The 19,886-nt window shown below is 34.7% G+C and overlaps 1 protein-coding gene across 4 annotated transcripts in view; it reads right to left on the bottom strand.

Moving 5' to 3' along the window:
• Nucleotides 1-19,886, bottom strand: part of LOC128861250 (ecdysone-inducible protein E75) — a 113,940-nt gene that overhangs the window by 23,411 nt on the left and 70,643 nt on the right. For 3 of the 4 annotated variants that reach the window (XM_054099229.1, XM_054099233.1, XM_054099231.1), the window contains 2 exons: nucleotides 17,995-18,083; nucleotides 45-189 (listed from right to left, as the gene is read on the bottom strand). In XM_054099229.1, coding sequence (XP_053955204.1) covers nucleotides 45-189; nucleotides 17,995-18,083 — 234 coding nt within the window. Of the gene's footprint in view, nucleotides 1-44; nucleotides 190-318; nucleotides 2,370-17,994; nucleotides 18,084-19,886 lie in introns of those variants that run through there. The other variant, XM_054099230.1, reaches the window with a different exon arrangement.

Below are 19,886 nucleotides of genomic sequence, written 5' to 3'. Positions count from 1 at the left end.
AAATGCATACATGTATATGAACAAATACAACAAATTAAACTCACCATCACGACTCATTCCTACAGCAATACATTTTTTCAGTCGACAGTACTGACAGCGGTTACGATTAATTCGTAAAATGCTACATTGCTGATTTTTTGTACATGGACGATATTGGATTTTTTGTTGAATGGAACGTCGGAAAAATCCCTGCAATTAGAAAGGAATAAAATTAGGTAATCAAACAATATTAATTAAAGCAAATATAATGAATAACAAAAGCTCAATTTTGCGTGTTACAAGACATTTTATATAAATCTTAAAAGCTACACAACGTACGTCAGATATGTTATTTTCATTGTCAGTCTTTCCCGAGTTGGGGCCATGTTGTGACATCGTTTTCACACAAGAATGTACTGATTCATCATTTGGACCACCAACCTCCGATGTAAATTTAATAGAAGTTTCTAAGTTTTCATCGAATCGCTGACACAGATCGTTCATAGTGGATTGTTCAAATTGCGATTGCTCATGTGATTTGCTGTGGACCGCGCACAGCTCATCATCACAGCCAAAATCGATATCCGGCGAATGGTAATCACTACATTGGCAAAACAAAGAACTTGCATGGTCCTCGAGAGTACTATCCTGCTGCAACTTTAGCTGCTGCGGCGTACATGTGCAAAAATTCGTCATAATGCTCGTGGACGATTGGGTGCTTGAATTGCTTAAGAGCGAAGAATTGCTATCGGAACTATCACGCCGACTTTGCTGAAGTTGTTGCTGTTGCTGCAGAAGTGCAGTGATCTCCTTTTGGGTATGTTCAGACAATGCATATTCAGATGACGCTATTGCTTCATTGAATAAAATCTTTGAAATACCGCCTTCCATTTTCTCACAACTGTTTGTTATTTTTTCTGCCGTCAATATTCGTTGCTGGGGTTCGGTGATCAATGATTCCGGTTGTTTCTCTTTTTGTAGTTGTTCACGTTGCTTCCATTCCCTTGCAAAGCGAATTTTTTTCCACGGGCAGTGGTATTGCTCATAGCAATCGTTATTTGTACCGAAGGTCTCCGCATCGGCTTGTGGAACCGATAATTTATTACGGATACCTATTTTTTCCATGGTTTCCACAACTTTTTTATTGAGGTCAGCTATTGGGGGGTTCCTCTTTTTCGTTCTGCTTACATCTGCACCTTTATCAAATACACTATATTGTGGTTCTGGTTCAGAAATGTTATTTGAAGTATTTTTAATGTTACTCGCAGTGTCAGTTTCAACCTCATAGTTTCGGGTAGTGGGATGTTCGACTAGCAAATGAGGATTTATCTCAGCTGACTTCAGTCTTTTACATTGAGTGGCAGGCACATCGTGCAATACTTGCTGCAGATTTTGCTCTTGCAAATTCGTGCAGCCGTGTAGCTCTCGATTTTGTTTCACTTGTATTTGATTATTAAACATTAAATTATGAGCACCTATATCTGTTCTTTCGCTTTTGGTTACTAGTTTCTTTGTAATGGGCTCCGATTCTAAAAGTTTGACCAACGCAGAATGCTGTTGCTTCAACTTTTCGCTCTTTGTGGGCGCAATACATTGACGAGATCCTACAAATTGTGTAGCCTGTTGCTGTAAATTTCCGTTAGGTGTTGATAACAAAACTATTTTCGTTAATTGGGGTTCCGACGGCTGCATTGAATGTGATTTTAAATGCTGAGGCTGCGATATTTCTTGCATATGCAATTGCAGAAGTTGACGCGGATTTTGTGGCTGCTGCTGTTGATGTTCATTGGCGTTTAATTCCTGCGTTGCACAAACCATGTTTCTAATATCACGACTATCCCTAAAAGATGTCTGCAAACTTTTTCGTTTAAATCTTTACTTTAAGGAACATGTTTCTGCTTCAATATTTGTTAATTTATTATTTGTTTGCTTTAATAAAGGGGTTTTATTTGAATTATTTTATTATAAAATTTCCCGCCAAATGGCGATTGACGATTAGTTAATCACTGATTTTCACGTTTTACTTCAAATTTCTCCCTCTCATTTATTACTTTTAGATGAGTAAATGTTCACGAAGTTTTTTTTAATTAAAATTGCGCTCTAAAATTTTGTCTTTTTGTTTTGCTTTCTAAATTATTCTAGTTTTGTACGATGGGTGTTGCACGTTGGGTTGCAAGTTCGTTGCTATTGCAATCGCAATATATTATATTATATATGTATATATAAATCACTGAACTGTTTTCGAACGCTTTGTAACAAAATTTATTTGCAAAAGTTGTTTTGCCTTATTTTTCATTTATTTACTTATAGTCTCTTTCAATTAAAAATCCCTTCAAAGCGTTCGCACATATAATGAACCGTAGCGTTTGACAAGCAAATTGCGAATGATTTGCTCAACTCAACCTCGAATTGTTTATTCGTTGTTGTGCTCGTAACAACACGAATCACTATTCCCATCTACTCTATCTACTCTTGACTCTTGTGTTGTCGCTTTTGCTGTAACTATCGTCGATTCGTTGTTGTCTTCGGTGTTTGAACGAACCGAGCTAGCTAGCTGCGAGCAATGACCCCCAAACGAGCACAAGACAACTAGCTAATGTTGAGTGGAATTCGGAATTGAGTGTGGTTTTTTGCATACATTTGTATGTATAATATTCAGTATCCAAATATCTACCCAACTTTTTGGTGATTGCAGGGATCCAGTATAAACTCCCGTAAATCATAGTTACTTATGCTATAGTTTATTTATGTTATTTTAATCTATTCAAATTTTTATCAAACTGTTCATCGTATTCTGAGTGTATATGAGTGTAGATTGTACAAATTTGTGGGAATTCCTACATAACCCTTAAACCTGCGTATGAATCTCTATCTCTAAATTCGAGTGAGGCTCTTACTAGCAACCGGAGCTAAGCGATAAGGATTACGCTACCAAAGATTATGATTGCAGAAATACTCAGAAGTTAAAAATGATATACTTTGTTTGGGATTACTCAAAAATTATTAATTAGGAAAATTTTAAAACTGAAATTATTATAATCATTCCTAAAAGATTATTTAAGATTTATTTGCGATTAAAACAATCGTAATCTTAGAAGCAATCATTTCCATATTTTAGCCTTATCGCCCAGCTCTGTTAAGAGCGCTCTGAGTAGCGCCTCTTTTTGGTTAAAGTGCGTCAAGAAAATACATATTGTAACACATTTTACAATGCGTGTTCTAGTAATGGTTGGCGAAAAATTGGCCTAATTTTTCGACAGGAATGTACGAGCCAATTAGATATGTATGTATGTATATACATATGTATATGAGAAAGCATTGGATATTGAAGTATACTTACATATGTATTTATGCGTATGTTTGGAAGCCTTATATATAGGGGAAAATACTCAACATCGTGTGCAAAAAAAAAAAAACTTTAAATGAAGCGATTTTGAGCGGCTTCAAACTCACAATTTATTATAGTAAAATTTAATGGGCTATAAAACTGAATACCTACAATTTTCCAAAGATTGTAATTAAAAAGTTGAAAAATTTGTTGGCAATTTGCTTGTACAAAGTTTAGAACTTTGGTTTATATGGTTTTTATTATACAATGAACATATAAACGCTTAATTATATGAGTATAAATGTACATATGAATTTTGCACATAAATCCTAGATTCTAAAATGATTTGCTGCGTCCGAACGACAATGGTTTTTATTAGAATTTTTTTGCCGCCGAGGGGCTATCACTATTTGAAAGAACACGTTTTCTTCCATTGATAGGAGAATCGCAAAAACCAACCCCGCTATCATTGTTAGCGATTATAATAATTATACCCACTTCAATATAATTAAAAAGTTGAATATTATACAATAACTTTTTAGAGCCCGACCTGAAAATTTGTTATATATTAATACGAATTAAGAAAGAAAAGTGGGCAGATGATAAGTGTGCATTTGTGTTTTGGCACTTTTGTAACCGTTCTCACTACCGAAAAGTTCAAAAGAACCGCGTGCCCATGTTAACATTGCGAATTTAAAAAAATAACAATGACAGCAAGGTACCGACCTAGTATGGAACCAGGGATGCAACGCCTCCATTGAATCAAGAGTGCGATGACGGCGTCGGCATTGTTGCTTATATTAGTTCAACGAACTCCATCATTGTCGTGACCCAATTTTCGGTCAGCAACCTCGAAAAGTGGAGCTCGTTTGTTCACTCACTGCGTATGCCCATTATATTCAGTTCGTCTACAATAGCACACAATGATATACATACATACATTTGTATATATTTACGAATATAGACGAGTAGCCAGCTTTGCATACCCGCCCTCTTTGATTTTGTTCGTAACAACTACAATAACGCTAGTGATATTCTGGCTCCCAAACATTACATGAGAATAGTGTTTAATCTCGAAGTATGAGTGTAAATACTCACACCTACAAATTCTTTGTAAATATTGCAGCTCTCAGAATGCTAGTAGCTTGTTTGGTGGCTGCATTTAGCTCTCACGTTTTAAATACCATGAAAGATTTTACGAACTAGCCTGAGTAAAGAATGCAATTCTACTGCATACATTCAAATATTCATTTATATTTGTACGTATATATGCATAAGAGCGTTGGTCCTAAGTTTACGCGGCCATTTTAAAGTGAGAGGCACCGAGTATGCACTGCAGGAAGAACGCAGAGCGAAAGGTGCAAACGTTGGTGAGGCATACAGTAGAAATATGCAACTGGGGTTCACTTTAGCTGCCGAACGGTCAATGACATAAAATCGTATAGTGAAGTGCGCACTGCACAGACTCGTGGCATGAATATTTATTCATACAGCAGAAAGAACTAGAAAATTAGTTTTAGTCGCTTTTATGAATTTGTTGATCACTTTTTGCTCTACGTCTATCCATATAATAACATTTGGCGTTAGTAATATTGCTGGTGGTGATGAATTCTGTGTCTGAAATCGGAAATATCGCATTTAAAAGTCATGTTACTAGCACTATTACTCTACACTGAAACCGAATATCGATAGTTTCATTGCAATCCTGGTAAACTTTTAGCAGTTTGAAATCATTTCAATTATGTCGGATAAGAGTTGACCTGATTTAAATAATATTTGAAATTTTTATCGTATGTCTAATAATCGCCAATTTGGAGAGAAGAAAATATGTATGTGCATACATATATTCGCATGTATAATTTGATTTGTAAAAAATATATCAGGTATTTTTAAACTTGAGTTATTATTCATTACCTCTTTTACGTTTAAATTGCCCTCATTTGTATGCTGTTGCAATGTGAATAAACTCTTAGTGCAGGAGAAACAGTAGCTAGCAGCAGTACAACCGCCAGTATTGACCGCGATTTATAGTACAGAGACGATGCTCGATATGTTTCCTCCTTCTGGTTGCACTCATTCATACTTGTAAACAAGTTTTCAAAGAAAGTGAGAGGACTTTTCATCTTCACTTTGCCATCTTTCGTACAGTAAATACATTTGAGATGGAACCAGATTTGAAAATAGTTGTCTTTTCATAAGATTATAATGAAGCATTTGTATGTTTAATGAAGTCATATTTTAAAGATTTCTACGGCCGCCGTAGTGGAATGCGTTGGTGCGTAATTACCATTCGGAGAACGAAGGATCGAATTTCGGTGAAACACCAAAATGAAGAAACAGTTTTTTCTAATGGCGGGCGCTTCTTGGAGGAGCAATGGCAAGTGGCCTCCGAGTGTATTTCTGCCATGGAAAAGCTCTTCCAAGGAAAACAGCTGCTGTTCGGAGTCGGCTTAAAAGTGCAGGTCCGTCCATTTGTGGAACAAAATCAAGACGCACATCACAAATAGAAATAAGAGCTCGACTAAACACCCAAAAAAAAAGGTTTAAGCGCCAATTGTATATATATATATATAATAATATAATAGTAGGAGATAGTATATGAGCTACGCATTTGTTATCCTGCAAATTCATTTAAATTTCAAAGAATTTATCAACTATCAACTAACTATGTGGTATAAGCTTTAAACAAATAAATAGCAGACATTTGAAACCAATATACAATATCTCAATGACTACCACGATTGTATAAAAAACCGATACTGAAATATGCAAGAGTATGAGAATGCTCACGGCAAAATGGGGCGTTTTCAGTAATTATATTTACTCTAAAATAAAACGCAGCCTTTTTATGAGTCTTTATCATTAAACCGGGCATTTGTGCGCGACAATATTCCGAAAACACACGTCAGGGGTAGTGAAGTAATGGCTTCAAAGAGAAAAAATTGTGGTGCTTAAATGGCAGAGTCCAACCATAATTTCATAGAAGGCTTATGGAATTTCGCCAAAATAAAAATCGCAGGTAACAATTTAAAAAAATTTGTTGATTTATAGGACGAAACTTAGAAGGGATGTTACCGTATACCAAAGGAAAGATGTTGGAAGGCAGGGGATGAAGATGAGAAAATGTGAATAGAAAATCCACCTTTTCTAAAATTGCACAAAATACTATCATGCTGAAAATTTTTTTTAGCGTTGCAATTTTTTTTTATTAAACATTTCCCTTTATTTAAACCATTTTCAGTCGGCACTATTTGTGTTTCCCTGTTGTTTGACATATTATCGAAGCTTTCGCTAATTAAGAGGAAAATGGAGTTAACATTTTTTAAATTTGTGTCTTAATATGGAAATATATAATGCTTAACTCAAAACTGCCCCTTTTTTATGCTGCTAAATGTTTGTGGTAAGTAATAAATTAACTCTTTGCATACAAATACCAGGTGTGCCATTTATGTGCCCATGGCTGTATGTATGTATTGTATATGTATGCACATTTGTGGAATACCGTGGGTAACCAAGCAAATATCACGCTGAGGATGCTAAGTATGATATATTTTTATTTTATTAATGAAATACAATTTTATTGTTTATTTAAGAATCGTTTTATTTATCAATTTCAATATTTTTTATTTCCTCCCTTATTTTATGTCTTACTCTCTAAGCGGCGTGGCGTGTTCTTACTTGCGCATACATTTATCAATTACATTGTGTTAAAACCTTAGAGATTTGCAACCACATTTTTATTATACATACATGCATTTGTATATGAATATAAATGTGTAAAATGATAATTTTTATTGATGTGCTAATTGCTTGACTACACACTGTAAATGTTTCAGAATCTTAAAACAAGTCACAATTTCACTATTGACGTCATTTACGTTGTTTCCCCATATAAACACAGATTTTCTTATATTTACATATGGACATATATGCATGCAAATATGAGTCCCCACATAGCCAAATTTTTGAACACACCTATATTTTATGTCCCCCATGCAAATGCATTCATTTGTAGCTGGCAGACAGAGTTCATTTACCTCGACGATGGACACAGTTCCATTCCAACCTCGTTAGCCAAGATAACCCGCAAATAACATTTCTTGCAATTGCAACTACATGTTGAGCTTGAGAGTCTCTCAAAACAAAACACATATACAAATATCTTGCTACACTCATCGCAGTCATGAATATATCAATGCATGTGTGTGAGAGTCTCCACACTTATATGGGAGAGTGTAAATGAATTGAGTGGAAGTTAATAAGGAGAATCTCAGCTCATTCACCCCATGAAACTCCGTACTGATAAAGTACATTAAATGTACATATATGCATATATTTATATATATACACACATACATAAATTCAGAGGAACTATATTTTGTTTTAAATCACTGAGTTTGAAACTTCAAATAAGTGCACATGGATAACAAGTCTACACTGTTTAACTATGGTTACTTGTTTGTATTAAACTTTTACATTGTATTATTACGATGACAGTTAACTGTATTAACAAACATTCTGCGTTTGAACCCCTCATCACCCTCACCACATGACGACGATACCCAAGGTGGTGTCAGCTACGTTCATTGTGCTAATTTTACTTTCCTACCGGGGGTTGCTATTTGCTTTGACCTACTTAGCAGGCAATGCACCCAAATCTAGCAGCATAGCATTCAGCCGAGAAGATTAAGAAGATGCGTTACATAGTAAGTAAATATGTATGTAAGAACTCATTTAATATGGGATTGTCTTCAAGCCGGTTCCATTCGCCGAATAATCGGTGGCATGCGCTGGAAGTAAAAGTGAGCATAACTTTTGTGGAAAAATCTTTTAGTCTAGCAGTAAGCAATGGAAATTATAACAACATTTTTAATAAAAAATTCAACGAATAAACTTCATTCCTTTCAATAAAGGCCTAAAAAGGCGGCATACGGCGGGGGACCTACCCCACAAATAGGAGGGGGATCTCGGCCAAATACCCAAAATAGGATGTGCATAAGTACATATATAATTGCATACAATACATAAAGATCTATAATTATGTTACATCATGACCTTAGACAGTATTGAGTAAAACAAAATTCTATTTCGTGGTGCTTAAGGAGTTTACAAATGTCGAAGTCTCGTAGGATTATCAATAAATTATAAGAGACTGCAAGAAATCCAAAGAAAACGTCAAAAAGCGTAGCTCAGCCAGGTCGGCTCCGTTCAGTAACCTCACCAACACATTGCAGATTTTGCTCACAGCTGTAAATGACGAAAGAATGCATCGAAACAGCACGAGATTATACATAGATATACATAAACATATACATATGCCCATCCATACATACATACAACCGCCAATGCAACTGGTCACTGAGAAGCGAATAAAGGCTGTAATAGAGGCAACACATGCGCATTAACCAAAGCAAATCTCTGTGAATCGTTTATAACCCGACAGGAAAATTTTCGCTCTGCGCAGAACTTAGTAACAACTAATAAAAAAAATTAATTAAGGGTATAATAAGTAAACGTATAAGTCAATCGTCTTGCTCACAATATGTTAACAAAAATATTTTTGAGAACAAATTTGTATACAAAATTATTTTGATGTCGATTTTAGGATATTAATTGCATTTCCCATTTGTCTGCCTTTCTGCGAGATCCATGCGTACATACATACATTTACATATGTATGTATATATTGTATTAGGAGGTAAGTATTTATAGAACGTTTTTTCGACATCGCTTGCGGATTTTACATAGATCAGTAATAATTCAAGCTACCTACAAATGATTTTGAATCCGATAAACTCGGTAGATTGTTCCATAATCATATAATATTTTTTGACTTTCCTCTACTTCCAGAATTATAGAGAAGAATACGCCCTTTCCTACGTAATAAAATCGCGCTGGGTCTATTAATGGTTTATTTATCCAGGTGAATTTATTTGCCATTTCATTCCTATCTTCCCTGGAACCCATAGGAAACGTACTTGGTTGTTCTGACCTAAGATATTCAGTTTATCATCGCTAATCTTTCTTTTGGGTAGACCTCCGCTTGAAATACATATATTTATATTCTTGCGAGCGCTTCCGAGTCTTTTTCCCCGGACTGCAGACATCCGCCACGTCCGCCACGGTGAGAGATCCGTTCATGTATCATGTTATCATGACCAAGTCTTTTTATCGCCCAGTCCAATATTGAGGCGTTTGATAAAACTGTACATCGATATTATCATGAATCATGACATTAAAATGCCAGGAACTAATTCCTTGCTAAAAACCTCATGCGAATTTTGATGAACACCTGAGTAAATAATAGCTTGGTTGTTTAGGATAGCCCTCCTCGCTTGATTTTCGATACGAATATGAAGAGTTGTGAGTTTTAGATGAACCCCGATTGATGCTGACATGCACCCATAGCACCTGTTATGCATACACACGAAAGTCTCTATAAGCTTGCTCCTTTAATTATTACTAATTGATTTATGATGCGATTCTCCTAGACTGCTGCCCTGCAAGAAACCATAGGTCTGTCTATAGCCGTGCAGATCTAATCGATATCCAATGGCCTTTCTCGCCATATCTTCTGTGTGTGCTTTTCATAGCATTTTTTGCTCAAATGATTAGATAAAAATGTTAAAATAAAATTCTGAAATATTGTAAACCTTAATTGTTTTTGGTCGTTTTACCAGATTTAACTTGATTTACATATAAAAAATCTATTAAACACAGTTCTTTTTCTACTGTAAAACTAAAAAATTCCATAAAATTTGATTTTAGTGCCATCATAGGGGTCTTTAAATAAAAAATTGATATAAAAAAAACCATTCCCAAGTATAAGTTTGTCCATCTACATCTCAGTACAGAATAGAAAATGCTTTTGCATGCATTGGCCCTCCAGTTCGCGACGCTACTACTTCATCTTATCGACCATTGCGAAAGTGGCAGCAACGCAATCTGCAGTGGAGTACAATTGGTACTCCTGTGCAAAACTTGCTTGTTGTGTATAGTATAGTCTAAATTCACAAGAAACGGAAAATTTCGGTACTCGTGCATTTCCCTGCAGGGACTGTTTTATATATACTCATCCGTTTGCTTGAACATTCACTTGGGTTTAGCTGCAATACCATTGGACAATATTCAAGCCCAGCCCGACATATGTACATATATATGCATTTAAAACGACCAATGTCCAATGTAATAACTGTGTTTGTTCACGTAACATACGTACATACACATGTAAGAATATGCAAATGTATGTATGTATATTGTATAAGCGCAACTGCAATTATTCGTATCAATTGTAATGCAAATCAGGAATGCCGTCACATCAGCCAACTAAGCCAATGAACTGACTTCTATTTAGAAAAGAAACGGGATTTACAGCTAGACCCATAGATTGCACTTCACTTGGTGGTGCTTTATTGTAACTATAAAATCGGTCATTCCTTTCTTGCATTTCACCATTGCATAGAATTAGAATTAGAATTCCGACGTACTACATGATACCATAATAACAAATATGCACATATGCAAGGGTGACGATTTTGTGGGGTAAAATGTAATGTAATATATATAGGTGAAATGTAATAATATATACTGCATATATATATATATATATATATATGTATATATTAGTGGTGCGTACACCCTTTTTGGGTGTTTGGCCGAGCTCCTCCTCCTATTTGTGGCGTGCGTCTTGATGTCGTTCCCCAAATGGAGGGACCTATAGTTTCAAGCCGATTCCGAACGGCAGATAGTTTTATGAGGAGCTTTTTTATGGCAGAAATACACTCAGAGGTTTGTCATTGCCTGCCGAAGGGCGACCGCTATTAGAAAAAACGTTTTCTTCATTTTCGTCTTTTACCGAGATTGGAAAGATTCTTTATGGTTCGGATAATTGATCTGAACAGCTATTTTCAAAAAAATAAAGGCTGCATTAAAATATTTTAGGTTTTGAAAAAGAAACCACACTTATAAAACAAGAGTAAGGGAAAATTTGTACTATAGTATAAAGGTTTAAAAATGTATAAGGATCTGCCAGCAGATCTAACAAGCCCCAACGGCTTACGAAAATTTGGATTAGTGAAGAACACTGGCGGGGATCCTTTCTAGTGCGGTTCTGGAACTTGTCCTTTCAGACCGCAATTAAACTGCAATCGGGCTGCTCGGAATTATGTGCAAAAATAAAGATTTGTATATACTTCCATACGTGCATATGACTTGTGGTCACATAAGTACGTCCTACCATCTTTATATAATAAGCGCAATATTTTCCAATCGAAATTTATTTCACTAATTTATTTTAAAAGTATAGTTCATGGTATAACAAAAACCAAAACAAAGTTCCACAATGAATATTTCTTTAGTTTGCTTTATTTTTCAATGTATTTTCATTTGGTTGCTATAAACATACCAGACTTCGCTTACATTTCTGTTTTAATTGCTTAAATTTAGTTTTATAATGTTGACTCAAATTTGACATTTTTGGCGGAATTTGCTTTGGCAAATGTTTGTCCGAGTTCTTCCTTCGATTTGTGATCTACGTGCTGCGGTTTTACGTCACCTCCGAACGCCAGGCGGTTTTTTATTAAATGGAAGAAATACACTCGCAGCTTTTCCATTGCCGAAATGAGACCGATATTAGAAAACCTTTTTTCCATTTGGTGCTTTCATGTCCAAGCCCGGAACCTACCGAATGATAAACCTGCACAATCCCATTCAACTACGGTGGTCGCCACGTGTAACTACAATAAAGCAGAATCATGAAAAGGCATCAGCCGCAGTTCGTTAAACGCAGTTAACCTGCACGCGGATTGGTATGTGTTTCACAGAACTAACCTACAGTAACGCGAAAAACATTGATGCATATCTATAAATGTTGCCATGTATGTATCTTTAAATGAGTTTATGCGTAAGAGTGTGTACAACTTAATCGCGTTTTTTTGCTGTATTATACATAAAAGTTTGGATAGAAAGAACCGAGAAATTATGAGAATAAAATATTTAGATTCGTACATATGTATGTATGTATATGTACATATATACATATCTACTACTATATACTAACTATCCAGAAGCGCTTGCCTACAAATTGGGTGGTTTAAAACAATTGCTAGTAAATGATTTTAAAACCTAATATATTTTCTATAGTGAACACAGCATTTAACAGCAGTAAGTCGTTTTTATGAAGTAATATTTCGTATATTTATTTAAATTAAGTAATACAGGGCGCATATGTACATCAAAATTTAAACTGCCACCTATATTCGCATGAAAATATGTTCATAAAGTATTTTAACGATAATTAATAGAGAAGTAACGTAAAATTAAGGAAAATTGCCCGCTAAAAGCATCGGCAACAAGATGGCATGGACCTCACCTACCAACACTATTTGTTTCGAGAAATTTAGCTGTTATAGTGGCTGGCTACGACGAATGCAGCGACTGCAGTTAGGTATGACACGGCAATTGCGACTAGTACTGCAGTTGCAATGAAAGTACCGCACAGTGCAATGACTTTCGCACGTCGCAACCATGTTGAATATATGTATGTATGAAAGAGTTTGCAGTCGGCCGCATGACAACATCAACTAACGACTCTTGAACGACTACTCATTTATACTTATATATTATATATGTAGGAGTTTACACTTCTTTACTTATTATCGTACAATACGAGCAATGTTCAGATAACGAATAACGATACGTTCTATGTAGCATTCGATTGAAATCTGCAGTTTTTCTTTACAAAAGGTGCCAAATTGTTGTGAAAGTGGTGAAAGCCAAACAACAACTGGCATATGCGCTGGCAATGCCCTTTTTTAATTTTTTCGGTATATTACGATACACACACATATATATGTATATATGTTGTGTATTTGTATTTCGTAATTACTATTATAACTTAAAACAAAATAAAATTTTTATTTCGTTGCATACTTCAAGGAGTTTGGACAACATATGCCAGTTGTTAATTTTGCATGAAGGCAACTGTTGCCCCTAAATATATGCAGAATAATATAAGCTTACTACATAAGTGAGAGCACACCAACTTATTTTTACATGTGCGTACAGATAGACTTCGCATTGAGGCATTTTCTCTTTATATAAATACATACATAAATATACATGCCCGCTCATTGCTGTCACTATATAATTAATTCCTTCATTTTCATATGCGCATACTCTCGCATAAATACACGCATACAAGTGCGTCACATAACTTTGATAAACATTATCTGCCCAATTGCTCGCTTCGGCTAAAAACTCTCTCTCTCTTATGTACATACATACGTTCTCTCGTCTTTGCCTAGTGTTCTGGAGAGTACACGGAGAATTTGTTTTATTGAACACATTTTGTGCAACACTGTGCCTAACCTAAATAAATGCAAAAGGTTGATGACACATATCGGTAAGTGCATTGAACTGTTTTGTAGTAAAACAGGGCTGCGAACTTCACATGCATCGCAATCGCACACAAATATTTATATATACATATATATATAAGTATCTTCATAAAATATATGTAGTTCTAGGGGCATGCAATGCTGTACCATCCGCGGCAGTTGAACGTCAACGTGACGTAGTGAAGCATAATTCAGGATATTTTATTGAAGTAAAATTTTCCCGCCAAGACTAAACTTGAGTAGTTTTCAACCAATTTTAACGAATATCAAATGTGGTTAAACAATGAATTATTTTAGAGGTGAATTACGTACATATGTATGTAAGGATATTTTCGTATGCAGAAAATTGCGATATCTGTAGTCAAATGGATTTGTGCGTGACATTCATTGGGTTATTTATTCGATTATTTTGAAATATCAAATGATCATCAAAATGAAAAAAATTCTGAAACCCCCGGTGTAAAACTGTAGGCTGCTCCTATTGTAGGAAACTTAAATAGATAAAACACAAATTAAGGGAGTAGCTCGGCCAAACACTGGACAGGGTTATATCTACATACATACATCATATAAGTATATGCACATACGAATCTGAATATACTCTTCGTGTAGAAAAGTAAAATTAATGTGCCGCATGTAGTTTCTTTCATGCAATTAGTAATTTATCAGTGGCATGTACATATGTACATACATACATACACATATGTTTTTCTAGTTTCTCTAAATACATTTTCATGGGCATTTACATAATCAAAGGGGGATTTACTTTGTTATTGTGCGTTTAGAATTATACGAATAATTCATTTATTTTCTATTCAATGCTTACAAGGCTATAGATGTCACTTCGGATGGCATGACATACTTATGTTCACATATTATAAAGAAATTATAAACTTTAAGTTTCAGTAAAAATGGAGGCTAGGAAATTTAATTGTACACTGTACAGGAAAGTATTGTGTAATTTTGAAGAGAGCACCCAACTCTGGAGCACACTATTTCTATACACGTTTACATATATGTATGTATGCAAGTGTGATTTCCTCTCCAAAATCTTTCTCTCTTCGCCACTCACAAATTCCCTTGCTATTCTCACTATTCTCTTTTTGTATTGGCGCTGTATAACAAAAAATTGGCATTGAATGAGTTCATTAACATCAAGCCTGGTCAATTACCGCCACGCTCGCTGAGGCAAAACTAACAAAATCTGCTGACAACTACAGAATGAGGCAAATAGAAATATTTTTGTATGTATATAGGTATGTACATATAAATGTGCAAATGCCTCTCATGTAGAAACAAACTATTGCGACTAAAATAAACAAGCACATTCGCTACGAAATGAACATATTGCAACAGAAGGCAAACATACATAAGTATGTCCACTGACTACCTCCACCCAGCACTGTTCGAACCTATTTTAGACGGCTTGAGTTTTCAATTTCCCGCAAATTATCTCAAATAGTTTAGTTTTGTATGCGTATTTTTTTAGTGTTTTCAAATTAAACAAAACCCATCCTTATAAAAACAAATATTTAAGTTTTTCATAACAACTCAAAAAATATGTGATCAAAACAAATTCAACTTTTTGAAAACAAAATGTAAATTATGCTAAATTAACACTTGGAGTAATCACAATGGGTGAACCAAACTTCTTTCGTCAAAGTGGGCCCACTCTCTGGGCAACCAATACTACCTAACCTAACCTAATACTTGGAGTAAATCTATGGTTTTCAGCGGAATTGATTGCAAAGTCTTGTGATGTCTGTTGAAGAGATAATCGGAATCTCTTATTTATTCACCTATTAACCAGTTCCCAAAGTTCTCAACCAGGTTGAGATTCGGACATTTCATTTTACAACAACAACTCGAAAATATAATAACTCCACCGTTCCTTCGCCGTTCCTTACTATGTTCTTACAATACGAGGGTCGCATCGTTTATTAACGAGACTTCCCACATAACACAATCCATCGCTCCCTATTAAATTAAACGTAGACTCATCTCAGGAAATTTGTTTTTCACAGATATCCTGGGTCTTTGTGCTGGACGCCAACTTCGTAAGGAAGCTTTTAACAAGCGTTTACGGACACTTTAAATCTTTAATAATTTGCGACGGTGCAATTTTAGAAATTTTGTTTTGCGTGCTGAACTACTAAGGTGTGAGTCCTTTAACTTATTTTGCATGCGGGACTGTCTCGGAGAACGGGCAATACCTTTGTTTTAACACACTTATTAATTGTTTTCGACATGGCTCTTTCGTGTATAGTATACAAGTATTTTGTAGAAATGGTCTTTTGTGTTGTTCCTTCTTGATATTAGGAATGATCTTTTCCCGAGTCTTACTCCAAACATGTCTCTTGCCATATGAAATTAATGAACTTCGTTGTTTGCTTACGCAAACACCACAAAAACTAATGATATTTAACATATGAATTATATCAGTTTAATAAAAGTTAATGAGCTGACCTTTCACGGCAAAGTACGTCATACATTTGTTTCTAATATGTTCACGACCTTTTAATATTTGTATATACGAGTACATATGTATGTATGTACATTTACCTATCTGTATGTTAATGGAGAGGCCATTAATCGAAATATAGTTTTATGAACAAATAAACACGTATGTAATCGTGTGTTTCGTTAGATATGAACAAGTTTAATGTATCAAAAAGAACCTCAATTTAAAGAAACAAATCAACTTGCTTCCAAAGAGGAAGTAACATGCGCAAAACTAGTAAAGAGAGGTCAATAGACACCACGAAGGTCTTTCAGTCCAAGTCATTCACTTGATTTCTTTATTATTCACACACATTCACATGCACACACATTTATGTGAGCATATAGAAAACTAGTTTATAAAAGAGAGTCAGCCTCTGATTTTCCAAATATTCAATTGAGGGAAGACCTGTTTTACGCTTCCTACCTCATATGAAACGTTAAAACTAAATCCGTCTCACTAACCTTGGACCAGCTTCATTCATCATTAGGGAAGTTTAAATTGTAGAGTATATTACACAAGTACAATGAGAATAAAAAATTCTAATTTTAAAAGAAATACATACACACGTAGATATGTATGTGTAAATACGAGTAAAAACCCTTAAGGCAAAGGTACGTACGCAATAAATATTCGAAATTTTTTGAAATCAATTCATATCCACAAAATAAATTAAATGGTTTTAAATACTTCACGAAGATAGAGCGAAACTACTAGATATGAAGAGGCACCCGTGCGCATGAGCCCAGCGCTCACCGGCCTAATAATTATGATAGATACATATACACATATGTATGAATATACGAACACACTCTTATGTATCTCCATTGGCTTATTCGAGCTCGTAAAAGATTTATGTATGTGTGTGAATTTAGTTTTGTCTGGGGCATAATGATGGCGAAGAAACGAGTGTGCAGCAGTATTATGAAAATAGCCGAAAACAAGGAAAGAGAGCCAGATGTGTTAGAGGGGTTTGTATGTCTGCTTGGAAAAGTACTATTTAACCAAAATTTAACCTTGAACTTAAAAAAATGGAGTTTGAACGATTGGTTGTTGATTATAAATTACGTCCGCGTATATTTGTATGTTGATGTGAATATGTATGTACATACTTACCGAAGATATTAATAGGAAGGAGTTTAAAAATGATAAATAAAGCACGTACATATATAAAACTCAAAATATATATACATATTATACATATATATATACGTAATATATTTATACACTTTAACTTTTTTGGCATTTACTTATTATTTTCTTAATGCATACATATGCACATATTAACACAAAATTCATGTTTGTGTTCAATATATTTAGAAGGTTGATAAGAAATGTAATGACATTTTTTACATTAAAATAGTACTAGATGCCATGCAAAAATGTTTTTGGAAAATATTGATTCAGAGCTCCCATTATTTTTTTATTCTAAATCCTAAATTATAAAATGCGAAGAACTGTTGTTTAACGATTATTAAAATGGCAAACGCGATATGTATTTTCTTTTGTATACCTATATTTACGGAGCTCGCATAAATGGCTTAAATGGAAGTGAGACATAGTACATATGTAGGTATGTAAGTACGTCATTCATCAAACAAGAAAATAAGTAGTTCCATTGCGAAATACTTAATATGGCGACCGAAAAATATCAATTGAACTACCTTCTTTATCCTATGGATTCAGTTCCTTACATTCTACTGATAAATTAGTGAAATGAATAAAAATTGCATGAAAAAAAATGAATAAATTTGTTCGTTCGTAAATTTTACAAGAATGGGCTTACTCACCTTGCAACCTTCACAGGAATGTACACCATAATGAAACCCAGACGCCTTATCGCCACAGACGCGACACAGCACTGTTGTACCATCGAATTCTGTAAAATTTCAAATAGAAATAGAATGTACATATAATATGTATATAACAAACTAAAAAATGTTATCACACTGATCAAAGCCAGTGGTACACAGTTCTCATTCGCACCCCTTTGATTCAGCTTTATCTTTTTCATATGATGCTGGCAATAATCTGAAAGCTTGCGATTATTTTTTAATATTTCTCCCTTAAGTAAATACTATGATAGTATTTTTCGTACTATTTTGCGAAATATACACTAACAATAAAATAAAACAATGAATATGCTAGTTATTTTTAATGCGTAGCAACTTGAGAAAAATAAAACTTAAGGTGGCTGCTAATAATTTAATAATAAAGTAAGGTTTTTCGTTATATCTCCACAGGCTAAGACTATAGCTAGGCTTCTGTTCTTTATTGAATGCAGGAGCTTCGGGGTAACCGCTGCACCATTTTCTGAAACAATTTTTTCTCACTGTTTTCTCTGTTGACTTTTAATTAGGATTCAACAACTGAAGACTAAATATTAAATATCTAATCCATGACTTAAATATTGTGCCTGTGCCTTCATATATAGTATACGCTATACTCATATGTATACATGGTGTTTATTTATATTCGGAAAAATAGTAAGGAATGCGCATTTTAAGAAGATCAAACTTTATCTGCGTTACGTGTAGATTAATATATTATACATATTTGAGTTAGATATGGGAAACATCGTTACAATACTGCACGTTTACAACCTTCGCACAAGTTGGGTATAATTTCACTGGGTGCGAGGTGTGTTAATTAAGTTCCAGGAATTCATCAACACAAAATTATTATCATGACCAGGAGAACCCTGGATAATAATCCGAAGTTGATCTTCACACCGGAAATGAGTGCCCGCAACTGCTACTGCAAGATATGTATATATGATTAAGAGATGAAAATTGCCTGCAGACATGACTTGAACATCCTCGCTTTTGTTGGACGCTTCTTATCATTTTCTATTCACAAATAGCCAGGTACCGTCTCACGTGTTCATCGCTTGTAATTGTTAGGGGATTTCCGATTGGTCTTCGCTTACATTCGAAAAAGGCGCACAAGAAGACTAAACTTGCTATTAACTTCAAACTTCCACCTAAGGGAAGGTAATATTGCAAATTTTCTGATCTGCGCCAGAGCCTGGCAATTTTCGTGTTCTTTTCCCCTCATAATCACGTAATTTTTTCAAAATGTTGCACTCTAACCAAGCGACAGGTGAAGGTGAGTGTTGACCATTTGATTTTAATTCATCTCTATACGAATTTTCGCCAAAATAGTTGCGCGAAAATCTTAATGAAATTTTTCTTCAATTATTAAATGTGCAATATACAAGTCGGATGACAACACTTTCGTAATGTTACCGTATGAAGTGGTGACATTTTTTTCAAAAAAGAAAACACTATTAGATTCTCTTATAGTTATATGCTCACACGAATATGTACGTGTTAATGTTCAGTAACTTGTTTTCACACATTTTTCCATATTAGCGCAGTCGTTGTTATTCATTAATAATTTATCATATATACAAACATACACACATACGTTAAGTAAGTTCGTAACACATGAGTACGCAATGATCATAATTATATAGTGGAAAAGAGTAAAACTGTATATTTGGGTGTATAAATAAGTATTTACGGAACTGGAATAAGGAGAAGAAAGTTGCCAGACTAATTTCGTGTTTGTAATAGTCAAAAACACATACGAGTATGTGGGTATGCATGCAGCACAATTCATTTCGCAATAGACAGGGTTTTGCCTTGAACTTGAAATTTCGGGGATACATTTTAGTAAT

The sequence above is a fragment of the Anastrepha ludens genome, chromosome 4 (genome assembly GCF_028408465.1).
Source record: "Anastrepha ludens isolate Willacy chromosome 4, idAnaLude1.1, whole genome shotgun sequence".
NCBI lineage: Eukaryota > Metazoa > Arthropoda > Insecta > Diptera > Tephritidae > Anastrepha > Anastrepha ludens.
This window is presented reverse-complemented; position numbering and strand designations above follow the sequence as displayed.